General features: G+C 44.5%; 1 protein-coding gene across 2 annotated transcripts; it reads right to left on the bottom strand.

Annotated features, from left to right (window-relative positions):
- Positions 1 to 6,983: 6,983 nt before the first annotated feature.
- On the bottom strand, positions 6,984 to 8,513 carry LOC123099295 (probable pectinesterase 29). Of its 2 annotated transcripts, none has more exons than XM_044521476.1 (4): positions 8,383 to 8,513; positions 7,877 to 8,012; positions 7,561 to 7,741; positions 6,984 to 7,384 (listed from the first exon to the last, which is right to left on the bottom strand). In XM_044521476.1, exons 1-4 carry the CDS (start codon positions 8,498 to 8,500, stop codon positions 7,199 to 7,201), a joined length of 621 nt encoding a protein of 206 aa, XP_044377411.1. In that variant the 5' UTR covers positions 8,501 to 8,513; the 3' UTR covers positions 6,984 to 7,198. The 2 variants fall into 2 exon arrangements, with proteins under 2 accessions (XP_044377411.1, XP_044377412.1); XM_044521477.1 differs by having other exon boundaries at positions 7,877 to 8,009.
- Positions 8,514 to 20,933: the final 12,420 nt, after the last annotated feature.

The raw sequence follows: 20,933 nt of genomic DNA, 5'->3' as shown, positions 1-20,933 counted from the left end.
ATTAGCGTTCTTGCCGCCTTTCCCAAGATGACGCTTGTCATAGCGATTAGGGCAACTAGGAGCCCAATGATCGGGCTCTCCACATACATGACAGACACCTTTCTTCTTGTTATTTTTCTTCTTGAAGTTCGTGTGTTGTACAACCTTGTTCTTCCCATCAAACTTTGCTTTACCATCAAACTTGCCCTTGTTCTTGAACTTGTGGGACTGGAAGTTTTTCTTCTGTACCAGATTGGCACTAGATCCTCCCTCAATACCTCGAGCACGTGTGTCCTATGCTCTCGCCTTTTCTTTCACGTCAAGAGTACCAATGAGATCCGGAATGGAAAACTCTTGTCTCTTATGCTTCAGTAAGGTAGCAAAGTTCCTCCGCGAAGGAGGAAGCTTAGTGATGATACCTCCGGCACAAACTTGTCCGGTAGCATACAATTGAAGTGCTCAAGTTCTCTAGAAAATGACTGTATCTCATGAGCTTGCTCAACCACGGAGCGCTCTTCAGTCATCCTGTAGTCATAGAATTGCTCCATGATGTACAGCTCAGTGCCGGCATCCGAGACCCCAAACTTGGCCTCGACTGTATCCCACATATCTTTTCCATTATCTATTGACGCATAAGTATCAACTATGTTCTCACCAAGAAAACTCAAGAGAGCAGCCTTAATCAAGGTATCCATTTTCTGAAAAACTTGCTCCTCTTGAGCATCAAAATCTCCTTCAAGTTTGCCAAGAGTAGCGTCATAGCAACTCATGGTTTGAAACCATAAGACTGCTCTCACGCGCCACCTCTTATTGTGCACACCCTCAAACATAGGAGGCTTATGGATGCAGCAAAACCACTTGGGGTAAATTGCCTAAAATAAGGTTTTTGAATTGTTGGGAATATGAGCAATTTACCACATGATTTTATTAACAGAAATACTAGATAAAACATGACTATTATAGCAGAGATTAAATAAGCCATGTAATCTGACAGAGAGAAGGTAAATACCATCTGCATATATGAACTAGAAGAGAACTTTCCTAGAACAGATACTAGACCAAGAAACTGTGGTAGAAACTGAAACAGAAAGAACACAAAGACATATTGAGGTGCAGCAGAAGTATTGGCGTTGGGGTTGACATCCTCATCGGCCATATCATCGAAGAGGTGGTCGACGTTGGGGAAGAAGTTGTCGTCCGGCAAGTGATCGTCGGTGTCCTTGATGAAGAAGCCATTAGTCGCGCAGAGCGCTTCCCAAAAACCTTATCATCCTTCTCCCGTACAGGACTCAAAAAGGTGCTGTTTCGGAAGCCTACTGTCCCGACCTGCGGTGCACGCCGCAAGTCAGGATGGAGAAGATCGTAGCGGTAACGCAGTGCTCAGGAACTTTGTGGCAAGAGGGAGAGGATCTTCTGGTGCGTCTCTCTGAAGAGGAGTGACCTCCCTTTTATAGGCACAGGAGAAGGAGGCGAGAGGCTGCGCCGGGAGCTGAAGGGAACGAGGGAGACGAAACGAACCTGCAGCAGCCGAAGGTTGCAGCTTTCGTATTCAATGTCCACTAGAGCAAAAACTTTCAGCTTCCGAGTGACCTTTCGTATACCAATGGTGCGTGGCAAAAATTTAGACATCGGCTCGGCTCATTCTCGCAACCCGTGGCACGTCGTGACGAGGCGTGGCGGGCCGCGGAGGAGGAGCGCGCGTGGATGTCCCTCTTGTCCAACTCCCACTAAACTAGCAATGTAGGACTAAACTTTAGTAGTACCCCTTGCCTTGCACGAATGGGCTAAGTGGGCCCCTAGGATTTATTAGGAATTTCTGAAATAGCTATTGGGTTGTCCAAAAATAGAGTAAATTCTAGCACAATCCACATTAAGTTTGCTACAATGCACTTCTCATAAAAATCAGGAGGATAAAGAAGTAAATTGTACTATTGGTAGCTACTACAGTGTCCAAATCGAATAATCTAACGATCAGATCCACTTGTACATATTTGGGCCCTCTGTTCAATATGTACCATATAAATCAGTTACCATATAAATTAGGTGTCGCCCAATCTGGGCGATTGGGGGGAACCCAGCCGCCGCCGGCTCGCGCACCCCTCCTCGTGCCCGCCTCCGCATCGCCGTCGTCAAATACTGATTTATATTGTTCTTCTATGGCATAAAGTGATGCGATCTATTTCCAAAGTAGGAATGGTTCATAGCAGAACAATATAAATTAGGCAGCAAATGAGTAAGAACATTAGCCCTCTGTTCTAGCCAAATTAAGGAGCTCCCTAAGGCATGGTGCTGCACAATCTTCATACCAATTTTCCCTGCTACAATGTAATGAAGCTTTGAAACTAGATATACCAAGATATTCGCCAACCCATTCAGAACATATACATACGTAATGAAGAGGAACAGTTAATTTCTATATAGAACATGCACTTGTGAATTGGCCGGTAATATGAAGGTGCTGTATTGGAATTTTACCTTCGCTTTCAGTGACACATATCAGATAATATTCCCTCGATCCTTTCATGATGTGGTTGTTGCCGGTGCTCTAGGAAGAACACCATTTTGTTAATAGTTATTATGAAATAAGAAAACCTTATCATTGTGGAATATAAAAAAAACAAATATATGAAAACTGTTAAAGGTTGAGGGAAGATTTAGAAACTGAAATGGCATGTGAAATATATTTTTCTCTACATTCTTCATATAAGCATCGTAAAGAGAAATGTAACCGTAAAATTGCCCTATTGGATATATCCTATATATTTTCTAACATAGAGTATGTATCAAACATAAGTCAGAACAAAGGGAATATGCATCAAATATGATTTCACCTACATTCCTCCTGTACACTTCACGAAAAAATAGTTTTGGCTTGCTTTTCATAAAAATAGCAGTGGGGCCTTACCCCACTGTACAACTAGAAAATATATACGAATTCACCCCACTCAAAGAAGTACACCTTTTTTAGGAGTCGATGTGGAAATAACCAAACCTATAGGTAACACAGAATTGGAGATTACATATCAGAAAGAGTTCCATGATAAAAATTGTGGAATAACATTAGGACATGGATAAAAATTAGACACCGTTACACAACTACTACTATAGTTGACCAAAATAGAGAATAGCCTAAGATCCACTGGTCCAGCTCTATGAGAAACACAGAAATGAGAACTTGCAAAGTGAAGTTGTCACCTGCTGCGCCATCTTCAGATGGACCATCTACTTGTGCATAATCATCATCTGCTGGTGGTGGCGAGGATTGAGCTCCAAGAGACCCGTCATTGCTAAGTTTTCTAGAATCTCCTGCAACAAAAATAGGAAGGTTATTTAACATCAAAAAATATACAACGACCATAATGCCCAAATCGCTGAGGAGGCCGGGTTCCTCCCATGATTCTTGTTTCTCGATAAATAAGCAACATCCTTAAATACGAATAAAAATGGTTCATAGTTGATATCATAGTGGGCTCAGATTCCCCATTCCTCGATCATATAACCTACCCCCGTCATATCTGATCACCAGATCAATATGTTTATACGGTGGAGCTGCACTGGTTATCACTCAACAAGAATGACCATCCAAGGAAAGAAACAACAAGTATCACAGGATCAAAAAGGATTCTAGAGACAAGAGGGAGGATCCAAGTTGATACCCACAGGTGCCTCGATTGCTCAAAGGAACAATTATTTCAGTCAGGTTAATCATCATCGCCCTAGCACGAACACTACTGATCAATTTAGTAAATCCAGGAGCATAGCTATATGACCAGGGCATCCACATGTAAAACAGATCATCACAGGAACTCCTATGATAGAAACCAAACATGAACAACAGCCTGCAAACCCTAGAATAGCATGCATCCACAACTACATATATAGCTCAAGTAGGAACCGATGCCTGAGTAGGGCATAGAGCATCAACCAGACGAGCACCATATCAATATAGCCACGACCATGTCCAATACAGTAGCCGAACCAGATGATCAGGAGGAAGATGGAGCTCGATCACCAAGGGAGATTGTATCCGAGGCAATACTCAGTGGGCACCGGGGTTGCGCCTGAACGCCATCCAACCGGCAAGGAAATGCGTCGGAGTTATGCCTTGCATTGCCCCGCCGACGAGCACGAACGCATGAAACAACCAAGTGACTCTATGCACGGAGTACATGTCAAACAATATAAACAATCAGATATGCTATCACAACAGGCAAATAAACATCTAGTATAATAGAAAAGTGTAATCGAAACGGGGCTAGGCAATACATAAAGCAACAGATATTTGATAGACCAATTCATCTATCACTGGAACTGTATAGTATTTAGATGACTGCTAATAATAGTATGTCACTGCATATATATTTGTAAGTCAAATGGAACGTGTTTTGTTAAAAACCCATTTAATGGCCTGACTTTGTTAAAGCCACAGGATGCTACAGGGTTAAAGGAGACGACGCGAGGGCTACAGACTTATACACAGGTTAACCGATATGGCGTACTGAACCTCAGTTATAATTTGAAAGATTCATATTGTGGACTATCGAAGCATCCTACCACTTATTTTGCTAGAAGTATATACAATACTGTCTAGGTTTTAAGACATGACCAACAAATGCACAAGGTAAGCATGTACCTAGCAGGCACTGACATGAATATTACATAATAGCACAAGTAAGAAGAGTATAAAGTTACATGCCAGTCCTAGTGCTTGGTTCATGTTAAGATGTAGACCTTGGAGGTACACGGACTGAATAATCAAGTCCCATGGTAGTCACAAAAACGCTTTAGATATAAAAAATATAGGTGTTCTATTAAGAAAAAAAGAGGTGCAAACCACAAACTTTACACTGAATACTCCAGTTACACGTTAGTCCTAGTGCTTGGTCCATGTAATCATAATTGCTAAAGAAAACAAGAAGGGCATTAATTGCCAGCAACAATAAACCAGAATGACATGAACATAAGGATAGCTCAAATCAGAGTTGCTTCAAACATATGTAAAGAAACACTCAAATTCTGAAATTAGTTGTAATTTAAGTATTTGACATTAAATATACTGGTCCTTTGAAAGTAGTACTATGTATCAAACAGAATAATTGGCAAATAGAGTCAGCAACTATCTCCCCTGGAAATATACAATATTTTACTTCATTGACCTTGTGTTATGCTCAAGCTTACAGTAGAGGTGACCTTCCTCCACATGAGTACATAGTTTCATCAAGACCACCGCATCAGAACCTCCTAAACTAAAAGCAAAGTAATCTACAGTCATTATTATTGTGTTCCCATTCCCTGTATGACATTCCATTTTTTTGCATCTTTTGTCGAGAAATGTATCTTCTGACACCTTGCTAATATACAAATGAAAAATCCCCTTTTGGCAGACTAAAAGAAGGCTATTCTGAAACAACATCGACAGAATCAATTTAGTGTCACCGTATACACGAAGGTGCCATTTACACGAAGTGTCACCGTATACATCACGATATGCACCCACAAGCTATTTTAAGATCACAGTGCCACTGTCAAAATTCACAAATTGCCAATGGTGGTTAAGTTATGTATAATTTAATAGAAAGTTCTAAACACATTTATCCTAAGATCAGAGTGCAGCTCATACAAAAGTGTATTCCAGTCAGAAAGGAATTGCCAAATAACAAAATGCCAATGTCAATTAATGTGCCAATGTAGTTCATACAACAAGGTGCTACAATGAACAAAATACATATCTGCTGACCCAAAATTTTGTTAACTGCTACAAAGTTCATTTAGGTGCTAAGGGGGGAAACATGACTCACAGATGGCTTGATGAACTGTAGGAAGTGCGTGTAAATCTTTCATACATGAAAGAAAAGAGAGATCAGGAGAAGAGATAGAAATTCATACCTGCAGAGGCGGATCTCAGGTCGGCGGGACTGGCACGAATCGGTCGGGCGAGCCGCATGGTGCTCAGGGGTGGCGAACAGCGAGTGAGAACAGGGGCGACTATGTTGCCTCTGCCGAGCACCGTGGAGGAGGAAGGGGAGAAGTGAAACAGGCGAGGAGAGAACCGCACGCCCTTCCGAGCTCGTAGAGGAAAACGCCGGAGACTCGATCTGCCGGTGCTCCTCGCCTTCCCCGAGGGGTAAGGAGAAGCTCCGAGGGGCGACCTTGACGGGGGCGGAGATGACTGGAGCAACGAGCAAGCGGCCGTCGGAGGTGAGGTCCACCTCCACCACTGAAACCCTAGCAGGGGAAATCGAAGCGGGCGAACACGGGAGGCGAGGAAAAGCAGATCGACGTGGTGAAGATCGTAGAGCTCATCGAGGAGCAGCCGTGTGTGTGTTGGGCGGCGCCGGAGCTCACCGGAGCGGTCGGAATCGGCCGGTGACCGAGGCGGCGACGGCAGATCCAGCGAGTGGGCAGGAGGTGGGGATGGGAGGAAGAGGCGAGGAGCTGTGTGAGTGCGGGAGAGAGGCGCCTAGGTCATCTCCATGGGAGTGGCCACCTTTTATACGCATAAGCATGATGACGAAAATGCCCCCCACGGGACAAGCTTTTTACGCGTGGTGGCACGATCGGGATGAAACTATTCGTTGCTACAGGAGCCCCACTTCGATGCGACGGGCGAGGTCGTCCTAGGGCTCGATCCGACGGCCCAGATCGCATCAAGCAAAATGATCCAACGGCCAGGAAGCTCAAATCGCTGAGGAGCCGGTTCCTGCCATGAATCTTCTTTCTGGATACATCTAGCATATGCATGTTTGGAGTAAGCTTTTTTTTAGACTCATTATGCGCGCTTGGCTCCTTAAGACCATATATATAAACATTAAGTAAGCTTGACCAAGCATTCTTCGTGCCTTATCTGTGCATGCATGCATATATATTGCAGCGTACGCATAAATAATTTTGCTAAAGAAACATACATCGAAAATAATGCTAAGTTGTCAGCTTGGTAAGCCACCAACAAAAATTTGAATAGAATGCCAAGTTAGGTACTCACTCAGTAAACAAATATAAGAACGTTTAGATCACCTTTTTAGTGATCTAAATGCTCTTATATATTTTTACGCAGGGAGTAGATATATAGAGAACCTGCCACGCCACCGGATGTAGAGTATAGTTTGCTTGATGCTATCGTATAGTGGCACATACAAGTGTGTTTCTCACAATCTAGAGTAGGTACGTACATGCCAAGAGCAGCGTAGCTATTTTCTCGTAAATAATAAATAGTACGTATCTAGTGCGGCTGCGCCCCTAGCCATCCATCACTGGAGACGTAGCAATTCTCGTAGTAATGGCGACCTTGCTGGTCATTCAGCGTGTCCTGGACCCCCACGAATCCACAGTTGTAGAACGCGGAGCGATCTCCTGACACTTGAGCAGCCACGGCTGGCACCGTGTTGTTATCAATTGTATAAGTGTTCTGCATGCGTCAAGAACAACACGTAGACAGACAGCTAATTATTCTCTTGTCGCTCTCAAAATTACGCAAGTAAGTAGCTAGCAGCTAGCTGGTACGTACAAGGAAGTTGCTGGTGCGCGCGGACATGCATGCATGGAAGAGATCACAGTGATTTGGCAACAAGAGTAACAGCTAACCTTGAACGTTATATTCCGTGCCTGGAAATCGGAGGCGTCGCACCGAAACGTCGCTGATTCGAAAGTAGGCACTCTGTTGAAACTCCGATAATAGTGATCCGGCCATTCCATGGCCGTCCGATCTCGGCCCTCCCCTTCTAGAACTATAAACGGCTTGTTTGATTTTATGTGCACCTTCTCCCTTAATAAAGAATTAATTAAACATACACATACACATAGGATACATCGTCAATATTAATCTCCGATATGATTCTACAAGCAATGGAAAGTACATACGCCGACTGTATATATCGTACAAGCTAGTACTTCGGGTTACCTGTACGTCCCCGCTGCAACGTGGATACGGATCCACTCAGAATTACCATCCGGAATGGAATCTATTGCTTGTTGAATATGCTTGAAGTCACCACGCCCGCTGTGATTAACGGAAATCGTCCTCGATATTGCTGCTGCTGAAATGTAACGATGTATGCATTACACTCAACTTCTTGGAGCTTGACTTTCTAGTAGAAAATATTACTGGTTTCTAGTAGGCAAGCACAAACACCTCTGATTTGCATGTAATATGCAATGAACTTGTTCATTGCAAAACGCAACACAGAATAACCTTTACCAGCCGTTAGCATAATTCTTAGGTTGCATTTTAACATTGTTATCTCTTACTTTTTTTCCTAACTCTTTTTTTATAAAGAGGGCTCCCCTCCGATTTCATTTTAAAATTCCTACACCAATTCACTCATGGCTACAACTAATAAGGAAGATAGAGGAAAGCAATTCATTTCCTGACCAAAACAAGGTTAAAGCCAAACATGCATCTATTACCTGGACTCGGCGAGGTCTGCTTGTTGATAAACGTGCCGGACCGTTGCGCCATGATGGCTACCAGGAGCTGCGCCATGGCACTGATGATAATATAAAATTGTCCTCCTGCACCGGCCATGGCGGGTGCCACAAGTTGGTTTTGGTTCGAAACACGAGAGCTCGTGAACACTGCATTTATGAGAAGTATGAAATCAACCTACTTCCAAAGTTGATGACCTACCCTACCTCGGTAAAATGCTGTAGGCCTCATTTTCTGATGGACTACTTTTTGACATCTCTAAGTTTCATAACCTGAACTACATCTTTCTTTGATGTATGAAATCAACCTACCTCTAAAGTTGATGACCTACCACGATAAAATGCTGTAGGTCTCATTTTCTGGTGGACTTGTTTTTGCCATCCGAAACCTACCTCTAAGTTTCATAACCTGAAACTAACCGTCTTTGATGGTGGAAAGTAGGCAAGTAGTACTAGCAAGAGACACTTCTGCTCTGCGTGGGCATTAACTATTAAAATGCAAGATGTGTGCCATCTTTATTGGCAAAAAAATGTTAGCTGATGCTCTTCTTCCGGAGTACCATCTTTCTTGGTCTGTTCACCCAAACGCCAACTGAGTTGTTGCCGCCGTGACAAATAAGGGAAGATAATTATACTTTTTTTCTAAGATACACACAACCAATAGTTCCAAGAAAAGTTAAATAAGAAGCTGCCTAAGATAAAGGAGGTCTTACGTGACGGTGTCCCGGACTAGGGGGTGCACACCACGTCGGCCCTTTATTCATGGGCTGGGCCAAGGAACCACTGATAGATCAAGAATGGCCCACGTATATCATGGCCCTTGGGGTACTCAAGATGGAGTCCTCCGTAGACTTGGCGTAGACAAGGCATATTTGAATGGTCGATATATTATCCCTAGTTGCAGCCAATCTACTTGTAACCCTGGACACCCCTGGTGCCTATATAATCCGAGGGGTTTAGTTTGTAGAGGCAAGGTTTTTAGAGGTTAGAACTCATTCATATGATCTCAAGGTAGATTATCCTGTAGTTTGTACCCCATCCATAATCAATACAATACAAGCATGATGTAGAGTTTTACCTTTTCCAGAGGGCCCGAACCTAGGTAAAATTGTGACCCCGTTACTTCATGTTAACCATCGTGCCAAGATCACCAGCTCAGGATCCTACCCAAGATCCGCCGGTTTTATCACCGACAATGGTGGCCCAGGTCCCGCTATGTGGCCGTAGAGGCTCGATGGCCCGTCTGGAGATCAACGACAACGTCGGCTGCGGGATGACTTTTGGCCCAGACAAGCCATTTTCCTTCGGCAGTATCTTGCCGCAAGCCGACTCGGCTGGCCATCTCGGCCATGTTGAGAACTTCTCCGTTGGCCAGACCATCAGCTTTGGAAATCTGGATTGCGTGCTAGATGATAACCCACAAGTATAGAGGATCACAACAGTTTTCGAGGATAGAGTATTCAATCCAAATTTATTGATTCGACACAAGGGGAGCCAAAGAATTTTTATGAGTATTAGCAGTTGAGTTTTCAATTCAACCACACCTGAAAGACATATCTAGGGCAAAGTATTTAGTAGCAAAGTAATATGATAATAACGGTAACCGTGGCAATGGTAACAGTAGTAGTTTTGTGACGATTGTAACAGTAGCAGCAACGAAACAACTTAGCAAAGAACAATATTTGACGAACTCATAGGCAATGGATCGGTGATGATAATTGTGTCGGATGATATTCATCATGTAGCAGTCATAACCTAGGGTGAAATGGAACATGCTTGTGGAAATGAACTTGCATGACATCTTTTGTCCTACCCTCCCGTGGCAGCGGGGTCCTAATGGAAACTAAGGGATATTAAAGCCTCCTTTTAATAGCGAACCGGAACAAAGCACTAGCTCTTAGTGAATACATGAACTCCTCAAACTACGGCAATCACCGGAAATAATCCCAATTATTGTCACCTTGGGGTATGCGGATCATAACACATATTAGGTGCGTATAACTTGCAAGATAGGATCAAGAACACATATATATTCATGGGAACATAATATGTTCAGATCTAAAATCATGGCACTCGGGCCCTAGTGACAAACATTAAGCATAGCAAAGTCATAGCAACATCAATCTCAGAAGATAGTGGATACTAGGGATCAAACCCTAACAAACTAAATCGATTACATAAATGTCATCCAACCCATCACCGTCTAGCAAGCCTACGATGGAATTACTGACACACGGCAGTGAGCATCATGAAATTGGTGATGGAGGAAGGTTGATGATGACGACAGCGACGAATTTCACTCTCTGGAGCCCTGAACGGACTCCAGATCATCCCTCTTGATGAAGAACAGGAGGTGACGGTGGCTCCGTATCGTAAAACGGCAGTGAGCATCATGAAATTGGTACGACTGTTCTGGGTTTTTCTCGGTCCGATCAACGTACCGCATGTTAGTTGATACGAAGAGTGCAATTCAAATTCAGTGGCAGAAACTCTATAAGGCCAAGGTACAGGGAAAGATAAAAAAGATTGCATGGAGGCTGCCAAAAAAATTTGTTCCGAAAGGTGAGCTTCTTAAACACCGTCCACATCTCGGAGACGGAAGCTTGCTTCCTGTGCAATGCTGAATCGGATTCTTGATGTTACACACTAATTGACTGTTGGATGTCGAAGTGTGTTTGGGCATTTCTATAACACTATGGTCTCTAGTTTTAAAGTGCTCACATTCAATTGAGGTCTCTTATTAGAATTGGATGACCCGATTTTGACCAGGTCAACAATTTCTCAAAAGTTTACCATTCAATTCTTTTATACTACACAATACGCATCCTAATTTTTAACACTTCGTAATTAATTGAGGTATTCAATTTACAATTGGGTCATCCAATTTTAACCGGATCAACAATTTCTCAAGCTCACACATCTAAATCTTTAAATTCACTATGTTCTCTAATTTTGAAGCTTTTTTCATTCAATCGAGGTATTCAATTCTGGATTTGCACACTCGCACATATCAATTCAGCACCTACCGACGCAGAAATTTCCCCATATAAATATAAGTTGGTTAGTGGATAACATAGAATAAACCATGAAAGGCCAACTAAATCATCGCATTATAAATAAAAATAAAACACACTCCATCATCTCCTGACCCGTCAAACTAATTATTCAATCAGTTCCAAACTATAAAGAGGTGTTAGTTTTTCAAAAGTCAAATATCTTTAATTGACCAAGTTCGGAGCAAAAATATCGACATCCGTAATATTATAAAAAAGTATGGAAATTTATTTAATGATAAATATAATCATACCGATCTGATATTATGAATTTTGATATATTTTCTCTACAAATTTGATCAAACGTAAAAGGTTTGACTTTAACAAAAAATAAATACATCTTATATTTTACAACAAAGTGAATTTTTCGAGAAATTAACACCAACAGTGCAGCAAAGTGCTCCCAACCCTTCTAGTTGATTGATGATGAGCTGGTTGAACACATGATCACCTGTACATGTCATGACTCGAGACTGTGGCTATCAACGATGCAGAATTTCTTACCTGAGAAGGAATTTGCAAAGGTTCTGGTTACCCTGTGGGCTATATGGTGGGCGAGACGGAAGACGAAACATGAAATACCTCAAATCCCACTTACCACTTTTGCTTTTATTCAGAGGTTCCTTGCTAACGTTGGTTGAAGAATGAAATTGGCTGCGAGTGCGGCCTTATGCCGCGATGACAAATGTAACTATTTGGGTGGTTGATGGCCTCACGGATCCAGAAGTTTTAGAAGCTCATGCTTGCTGTGAAGCATTCGCTTTAGCTGCCGATCTTCATATTCAGAGGATTAGACTAGCCACAGTGGGTAGTATTACTAGTCTACGTTACTATCTCTACAATGGGTAGTAATATATGTGTGGTGTTATGCAACACTTCATGTATTAGGATATAGACTCATCTTGCCTTGATATGTGTGATGTTACTCATAGTACTAGTAACTAGCTATGTTACTCTTTCTTCATTAATTGCTAGCCACATCATCTATTTTATGTAGATATGTGTGATGTTACCACCTATGTTATTTCCATAGTGTGTAGTCTTAAGGTAGCAATGTACTTTGCAGCCACCATGAATCACTTACAGGGAAAGTTTATGGGTACTTTTGCCATACTTATCAGTGATATCTTGAATAGGCTGCTGATGTTGGACAAACCTGAAGTTGTGCATAAAGGACGGGAATCGAATTTCGAATTTTGAAGCCCATGATCTGGCTAAAGCTTCGGCCTCTTTTCCCGCTGGACGGCATATTTGGTTATCTACCACTCCTACTGTTTTATTTGTACCAAACACTATTGAGAGGTAAATACACAGCCTGCTACGGCCTATGTGCGCCGCTCTTTGTCTGGTTATATGTGGGTCTGGTTAATTATGCTGATCCTGCATATGCTTTGCTGCTGGACAGACCACATCACCAATCTTTACAATACAGAACGGACAAGATCTCCTAAAAAAACGGACAAGATAAGTGGGAGTCCCGACCCCCAGGTGCTGTCGCACCTTTTCGTTATTTTAATTTCTATTTCTAGTCTTTTTCCGTCTCTCTAGTCTGTCAGTGTGTATAAAAGCCCATGCAGCTAGGCAGAGGCTCGTAGGTCATTCTCTCCCTCCCTCAATTTGGTTTCAAGCATGCGAGGCGCGACAGAAGATACCACCATGACCAACCTTCCGATCAGAGAGCCGCCCAAGACCAAGGTTGGGGGTGACTCCTCCAGCTTGTACGACAAGACGCTGTCGACGGCGTCGAACCTGGCGAGGCTGCTGCCGACAGGCACCACGACGGCGCTCCAGACGCTGGCGCTGTCCTTCACCAACCACGGCGACTGCCTGTCGGTGAACCGCTACTTCACCTGGGCGCTCATCCTCTTCCTCGGCGTGCTCTGCGCGCTCCTCTCCTTCACGGACAGCGTCACCGACCGGCACGGCCACACCCGCTACGGCTTCGTCCACCCCTGGGGCTTCACGCCCTTCAACTCCGACGACTCGGATGGGGGCGGGGCCATCCCCACCGGCGACAGCAGGAGGCGGCGCATGCGGTGGCGGGACTGGCTGCACTCCGTGTTCCGCTTCGCCGTCTTCATCTCGCTCGCCTTCTGCGACTCCGGCGTGCAGAAGTGCCTGGTCCCGCGCGAGAGCCCCCAGTGGCGCGAGTTCCTCGGCAACATGCCCCTCGCCTCGGGCTTCCTCGCCAGCTTCGTCTTCATGATCTTCCCCTCCACCAGGCACGGCATCGGCGCCGGCCCCGGGGCCCCCGCCGCCCTCGACGACCTCATCGACACCAATGCCAATGTCAATGCCGCCGTCAAGAGTGGTGAGCTCAAGAAGAGCAAGAGTGCTCCCGCGGCCGCACACACCCGAGTTGCCCCGTCCACCAGCTATCAGCTCCACCATCACCATGTCGTCGTCTAGCTCCTCTTGCTTCTCTAGCTACGGAGCAGCAGCTGGATGCATGCCTGCATGGTAAGAGATCTTTAAATAATACTAAAATCAAGATGGTATGGTTCTAGTGTGTGCCCCACCATGCATGCATGCATCAAACGCGTGATTTCAATTGTCCCTATCATGCATATGAGATTTGCTTTTCCACCTTTTTGATTCATCTTCTTTTTGGTCCTTGCTTTGGTTGTACCATATTAATTATGTGTGATGTGGATGTTTAGTGTATGTTTTTTTTAGTAATATGTGCGTGTGGCTACCCAATTTAGTTTAATCATCCACTGTGCATGTGCGTGCGTGCGGAACTGTTGATCCAATTGTAATATCAGACTAACCACCGACATGTCGGGTGTTATTTGCAAAAAGATTATCATAGGCGTGGTGTTTCTGTGAAAAAATTGTAGGCTAGTGTTTTCTGCTAACCTAGCCTTCAAAATAGTGGTTTTGTGCAATCTACTCTATATTCTGCAAATGGATCAAAACTTCGTGGTATGATCACAATAGAACCGGATCGTGGATCGTGACATTACAGCGATTTCTCATGGAACATGAAAATCCTTCAGGTGACCAGGGGTGTGTCATAGCACACGAAACAATTCAGAAACACTAAAAAAATGGATTTTTTACAACATCTCTGTAATCATGCATTGGGGTTCACTGTACATGAAAATCTTAACACAATCCCAAAACGTCGAGCTATATCTCATAAACAAGTGTCGAGCAATGAAAACAAGGATTTTGACAATGTTGTTGTAACAATGCACATATGATCGTGAAACGTGAAAATGCTCTGGGACCCCAAAAATGGAGTATCGTATAATGCTAGCACTGTGGCACCCGGCAGGAAGAAAACCTAGGTGGCTCGTACTATTTGGGCCGTGGATAGCCAGGAACATCACGCTGTTACCAAAGAAGGAGGAAGCAATTCGCATCGAGCAATTCAGGCCGATATGTTTGCTGAATGTGAGCTTCGAAATTTTCACAACGGTTGGCACGGACCATCTGACACAGATTGCCCATTCTGTTGTTCAGCCAACCCAGACTGCTTTCGTGCCAAGACGGCACATTCTTGAGGGAGTGGTCGTACTACATGACACCTTGCACGAAATTCACTCGAAGAAGCTTGATGGAATTTTCTTCAAGGTGGATTTTGAAATGGTATACGACAAAGTGAAATGGCCATTTTTACAGCAGGCCTTGCGTATGAAAGGGTTTGAGCAGGCATGGAGGAGGCAGGTTGAATCCTTTGTACAAGAAGGCAGCGTCGCAATCAAGGTAAATGACGATATTCCTCATTATTTTCAGACGCTATTAGGACTAAGACATGGAGATCTGATGTCTCCAATCCTATTTAATGTTGTCGTCGATATGTTGGTTGTTCTCATTAATAGAGCGAAACAAGATGGCCAAGTAGGTGGTCTTATCCCACATTTGGTAGATGGTGGGGTCTCCATTATATAGTATGCCGATGACACCATTATTTTCCTGGAACATGACCTTGTGAAGGCAAGAAACATGAAGTTATTTATTTGACTTTTCGAACAACTGTCAGGGCTGAAGATTAACTTTAATAAGAGTGAACCGTTCTGCTTTGGACACACCAAAGAAGAACAAGAAATTTATAAGCTGTTATTCGGGGACATGGGGGCTGATGTCGAGCTAGGAGTAGAGGACGTCCCTAGGCTCTTCCTACTGGCATTGAGTGCACAGTGAAGTGTGTGGAGCACGATGTCTGGCGACAGCCCCGGATGGTGGATCTTCGGCGGGCACCATCCCAGCGATGGTGGCTCTCCTTCCGATTTATGGCGACAACGAAAGGTGTAGCGTAGGGTGTCTCTGGCGTGCTCTCTGTTCTCGCAGGGGGTTGCCCTGATCCGGATTTGGGGATTTGACCTCGTCATGCTCGTCCTAGCGGCCTCCTAGTGATACACGTTAGTTTCCGAGCGAAAGCTCCGCGCCGACGACGGCAACGCCCGTGGGTGTTGCACTCTTCTTGGAGACACCATTGTGGTTCTTCTCTCCGTGTCAGGGCTCTGGGTGAAAACATTTGTCCGTTGTGGACTCGTCAGGGACGACGGTTGGTGCTGTTCTCCCACTTGGGGGCGTTGTCGTGTGCTCATATCTTCTAGTGTTCCTTATTGGTGGTGTAGTGGTGTGCATTGTACGAGTGCCGAGTATCCTGGGATCGGCTTTGTAAATCATCTTGTATTGTTCGGTCATGTACTCTATTCGATTGTTGCATTATATATAAAGCAGGGCGAAAGCCTGTTTTGTGTTTATTCCGGCATGAAACTTCCCACGCCCATGCACAGACCCCACCCAAATGCATAGCTACGCCCATGCATGCATGATTCTTCTTCTGCTTGCCAAAGTGGGCTTAATGTTTGGATTTTGCTTTAAAATGTTTGTTTTAACTATTGGCTACAAACTATGTTGATGGGAATTGACAGAAAAATAATGTTGTTCCTTCAAGTGACTGGGGAATGGAATACCATCTTTGTGTTCCCGCCCTGCCGTCATCGCTACTGCTGCATGCCGCCTGAACCAATGTTTCTGGGACAAGCTCATCTTTCCAAACTATAACCTAGGAGACATAGGTTTCTGGCCGTTTTGGTGTCTTGTTTCAGATTTGACTATGAGGCTGGAACAATGAGAGCAGTCGGTTTGACCAAAATAGGCTCTTTCTTCTTTGAGGTTGTACTGAGGGCATAGATGCAACTTGAGCTCAGATTTTCGAGGCCTCCCATTTATATGAAATCTACCACTCACCATCATCCACGGATCCCTCTATACCTACGAAGCTAAGAGATGGGCAAGCTACACTATACTTTCTATTATATTGTTGGCGTTGACGGCCAGGACACAGAAGTATATCTGTAGGGAGTGTAGGTGCAAAGAGTGATTCAGAATACAGTGGTTTACGCAGCCACCTAAGTATTTATAGTGTTACTGTTTTTGATATTGGAAATAAAATGTATGCTTTGATTGTTGAATAAATTCCTTTAGCCTTGAAGTTCGAAAGATTGGTAGGACTTCTTATAAAATAATAATTGCGCACTTGTTTGTTTAATGAAGTTGCTCTCTGTTGCTATAGAGAGAGCTCGTAAAATTTATTTTGTCTTGCATCTACGGAACTATTTAAACAAATTTGGTGTTGCATTACGTACGTATGCATGATGAAGAATATCAGGTGATGGTATGTGAAAACATTGAAGCTACTTAAATATCGAGTTCTATGTCCAGCATGCATATGGTTATTTGGGTACATTTTTTTTAGCAAGAAGGCGACAGCCATCCTTAAACTGAGGCATTTAAAGTTTACAACTGGAGGTCCAAATCAAAGTCTCGAAGGGGAATAAAAGGTTTGATACGTGGCCGAAGATGACCAAATAGGCGACAAAGTGCATGCCTACATTACTAGATAAGCAGGTACGTTTAGATGCCGACAAGCCGCGAAGCTCCAAGCCCTTGAACCCGATAAGCCGCGAAGCTCCTAGCTTGTGTTTTCCTATCACAGTGCAGCATGAAGATCCCGACATCTTGAGCGTAGTTTGTCGATGAAGATGCCAAGGTGTGGTCAGCCATGTGGTCTCCCCGAAGGCTTCTACAGCTGCAATAGCACAACATTTTTATACATGAGGTCAGCCGGATGTTTATACACACACCCCTCGATAAGTAGTGCAATTGCACCGATTACTATGTAAGCTGGTGAGCTTGCCAGAGTACAATACGTGCTTAAGTTGTGTATATCAGTTTCCATGGTTGGAAGTTGGAACCGAATATACTAATTTGCATCCTATCAATTTGGTAAAGAAAGACCGTCCTGAACTATGTAGTAGTTGTCAGTTCTTCTATCAAAATAAGTTTGGCCTCTCTCTTTGCTATTTTCTCTACGCTCTTACTTCTAGTTCACCACAACAGCACATATTTTCTCTTCTCTTGCATATACTAAAATATTGACGTGATCCCGTGACTGCTCTTAATTTCATTCTCTCTGGAAATTCATGGAAAGACAAACAAGCCGGATTTCAGGTTCTGCTTTGACGCACAATTTATTGTGATTTCTGGTGCATAACTTGGTGGGAAATCTGTGGAAGCAACGCGGCCGAGACCGCATGACAAAGACATCCTCATCTATCATCCCGAGTTGCTTATCACTCTAATTCACCCAAGATTAAAATTCAGTGAATGGCAGTTTCGAGTTTTTGTTAAAGGTACTGCAGAAATGATAATGATTTTTAACCGAAAATTATTTACCAACTTTCAACACGTTATTTATAGAGCCACTGCTTGGATTCGTACATGGTCGTTACTCACTCATGCGGACTCCAGGGAGCTTTTGGTTACTAGGTGCAACCGGTGGGAAATGGCGAAGTACTAATAGGCGAGGTCTTTAAGCCATTGTAGCATGTTCATTTATCGCCGGTTGTGGTAGCTTTTATCTATTTTTTTGGGCTCCTTTTGTGCGCGGATTTCGGACCTCGTACTTTGTTGGACTTCTTTTACTTAATAAAATGGCTGCATAGATCATTCTGATGCAGGGATTATTGTCATTTTCAAAAAAATTTGAATAAAGTGCAGAGGCCAGTGGCTAATTTAACTATTTTTGCCAGTTTCCAGTCCTTGTCAATGATTACTTGGTTGGACCGGCATAGAAGTTTGCACGGTTTTGCAGTGAGCCACCGGTTTCTGACTTCTGAACTCCGTGCAGTCTCCTCCAAATCTCGTCATTTTCTCCTGTTCCTCGCGGGTGATCTCACGCTTGAGATTATCTGAAAAGCAAGCAACAGAAGAGATAGGCAAACCGTGGTTAATTGGACACATTAGCATAGAACATTTGTTTTTTAAGTCACTCGGGGGGCATAGAGCATTTATATGCATCTAATAGGCTGACATGTTGTACCTCGTGCAGTGTATAGTAGCTAGATTAAATGGATACATACATGGAGGGAAAATCATGGGCTCATCAGTGTCTCATTAATTCAGGCTGCAATCTTCACCAGATCATGCAGTGTTGATTCAGAGTTGCATGTCTATCTTTGCAGCTTCGATCATGCAGCGAGGTGCCGCCTGGTGTGCTCATTTGTATACTGCATATGTGCTACAGTACTAGTGGTACTATCTCATTCATACTCTGGCACATATAGCAAAATGCGTACTATCAACAATAATTGCTGCTCTTTTTTGTGGTAGGAGCAACATATGCTTGTTTTCTCTCTCCCGCCTACTGATATTCTACTGACTAGCTGCATACACTACTGATATTCTGATTGGAGTAATCAGGCAACAAGCTAGCAACTCTTGAAAACCTCGTGCGCAGAGTGATCAACAGAACTGGGCTATCATAGGCCGACCCAAACTCACAGAATGGGCCGTGGATGATCCCGTCCACCCTGCAGGTCCTCCACTGATTTTCCTCTATGGTTGTACGTCCAACTTAAATTCCCATTCTGGATGCATCCCAGTCCGAGAACAAAACTTCACCATGGACACACCATAACTTTGTCTTAGAATTATAAAGGATAGATGGAAGCCAAACTAGCCATTTGGTCCATCAATGCATGGGTATCACTATTTTTTTTTTAAGGATGAAAGCCAAACTTGCCAAGGGTGAGATTAATTGTGGTGGGGCTGTCGAAATGGTAAGTTGTGCAAGGAGGCGCTTGGAGTGGAGTTTTGTCAACCACATGTGTCCACGGTACTCCTATTTATAACATGAATATGTTAGGGCAATGGTATAATCTGGAAATAAATGCCAAGTAACTTATTTTTTTACTGGAAGAGATATATCAGGATAGCTTTTTTTTTTTTTGGAACGAAGGCTCCAGAGGAGCCCGGCTTTGAATTAACGAAGCCATCAACCGGCCAGGGATTACACAAGGCCACCAAGACAACCAACACGGAAAAGAAAGGAAAAGCTACAGCGGATACAGAGTGTTGCCCAGCAGCTTACAAGCACCAAAGACTACAAGCCCTACACAAAATCCTAAATAAGCTCTAGCTTGTAGTCGACGGAGTCCTCCAAGTGCACTTGACCCAGAAGAGCGAACAGAGAGGAACATCAAACGGCGCCAGTGCCCAACGACAAAGGACCGCGCCCTCATCAACCCAGGACGGTGGACACCGAAAACATGTCGCAGTTCTCCAAATCCGGAGGGGACCCCTGCCCCTCGCCTTGGCTCGAAAGGCGCCGGACCGCCGGAAGATGGAATTGCTCACCCTAGAGCAAAGAACGGACACGGTTCCGGCCACCAAGGGGGATACTCAGCCCGACCTGTCGCTGCACGAAGGAAACCGAGGATATCCACACCGAGGCTTACTGATACAAGCACGAAGAGGAAAAACTGCACAAAGGAGCTGTCACTGAACAAACATACAGCGAAAAGAGATGGAGCACCACAATTGGAATTAGCTCAGGCCCACAGAAATCAGCCATGTTCGTGTCATTGCTCGAGCAATTGCTAGTGAGGACCCCTATCCCCTCCCTGCCCAAGGCAATGACGCCAGTCAAGCAGAAGCTGACCTGCAACTGAACAAATCAAGGAATGTCGAGCTGCACTAATTCAGAAACAAAGCACCATGTTCCATCTCCCTCGCCGAAGACGCAGCCACCACGAAGCCCCACTGCACGCTCCCACCTTGCCCAAGACGGCACCTTCAAGAAGGAGGCGACGCACCGCGCCGTTGCCGTCCAGTCTAAGCAAGACAAGGGATTTCTCCCGGGAAAGAGGCGGAAGGGAGAGGAACCGAACCTCGACGACGCCTCCGTGGAGGGGAACGGCACCGACCGGTGTCGCCGCCGCCGTGGCCAGAGAACCAGCCAAGGATTTCTCCCGGTCCAGGTTCGCGACTCCTGGCAGTCCACCATCACCGACACCCTCGACCTGAGGCCTCCGACGACCAGATCCGGCGTGCAGCAGCGCTGCAGGGGGGGAGGGAGTCCACCTTCAGATCCGGACGCGAGCCAAGAGGACGACCACCCGCTACGCCCGGCGACAGCTCCCGCCGTCCCTCGCCGCCCACGCGGCCGAGGAGACATAGGGG

Source organism: Triticum aestivum, chromosome 4D, assembly GCF_018294505.1.
Source record: "Triticum aestivum cultivar Chinese Spring chromosome 4D, IWGSC CS RefSeq v2.1, whole genome shotgun sequence".
NCBI classification, from domain to species: domain Eukaryota; kingdom Viridiplantae; phylum Streptophyta; class Magnoliopsida; order Poales; family Poaceae; genus Triticum; species Triticum aestivum.
This window is presented reverse-complemented; position numbering and strand designations above follow the sequence as displayed.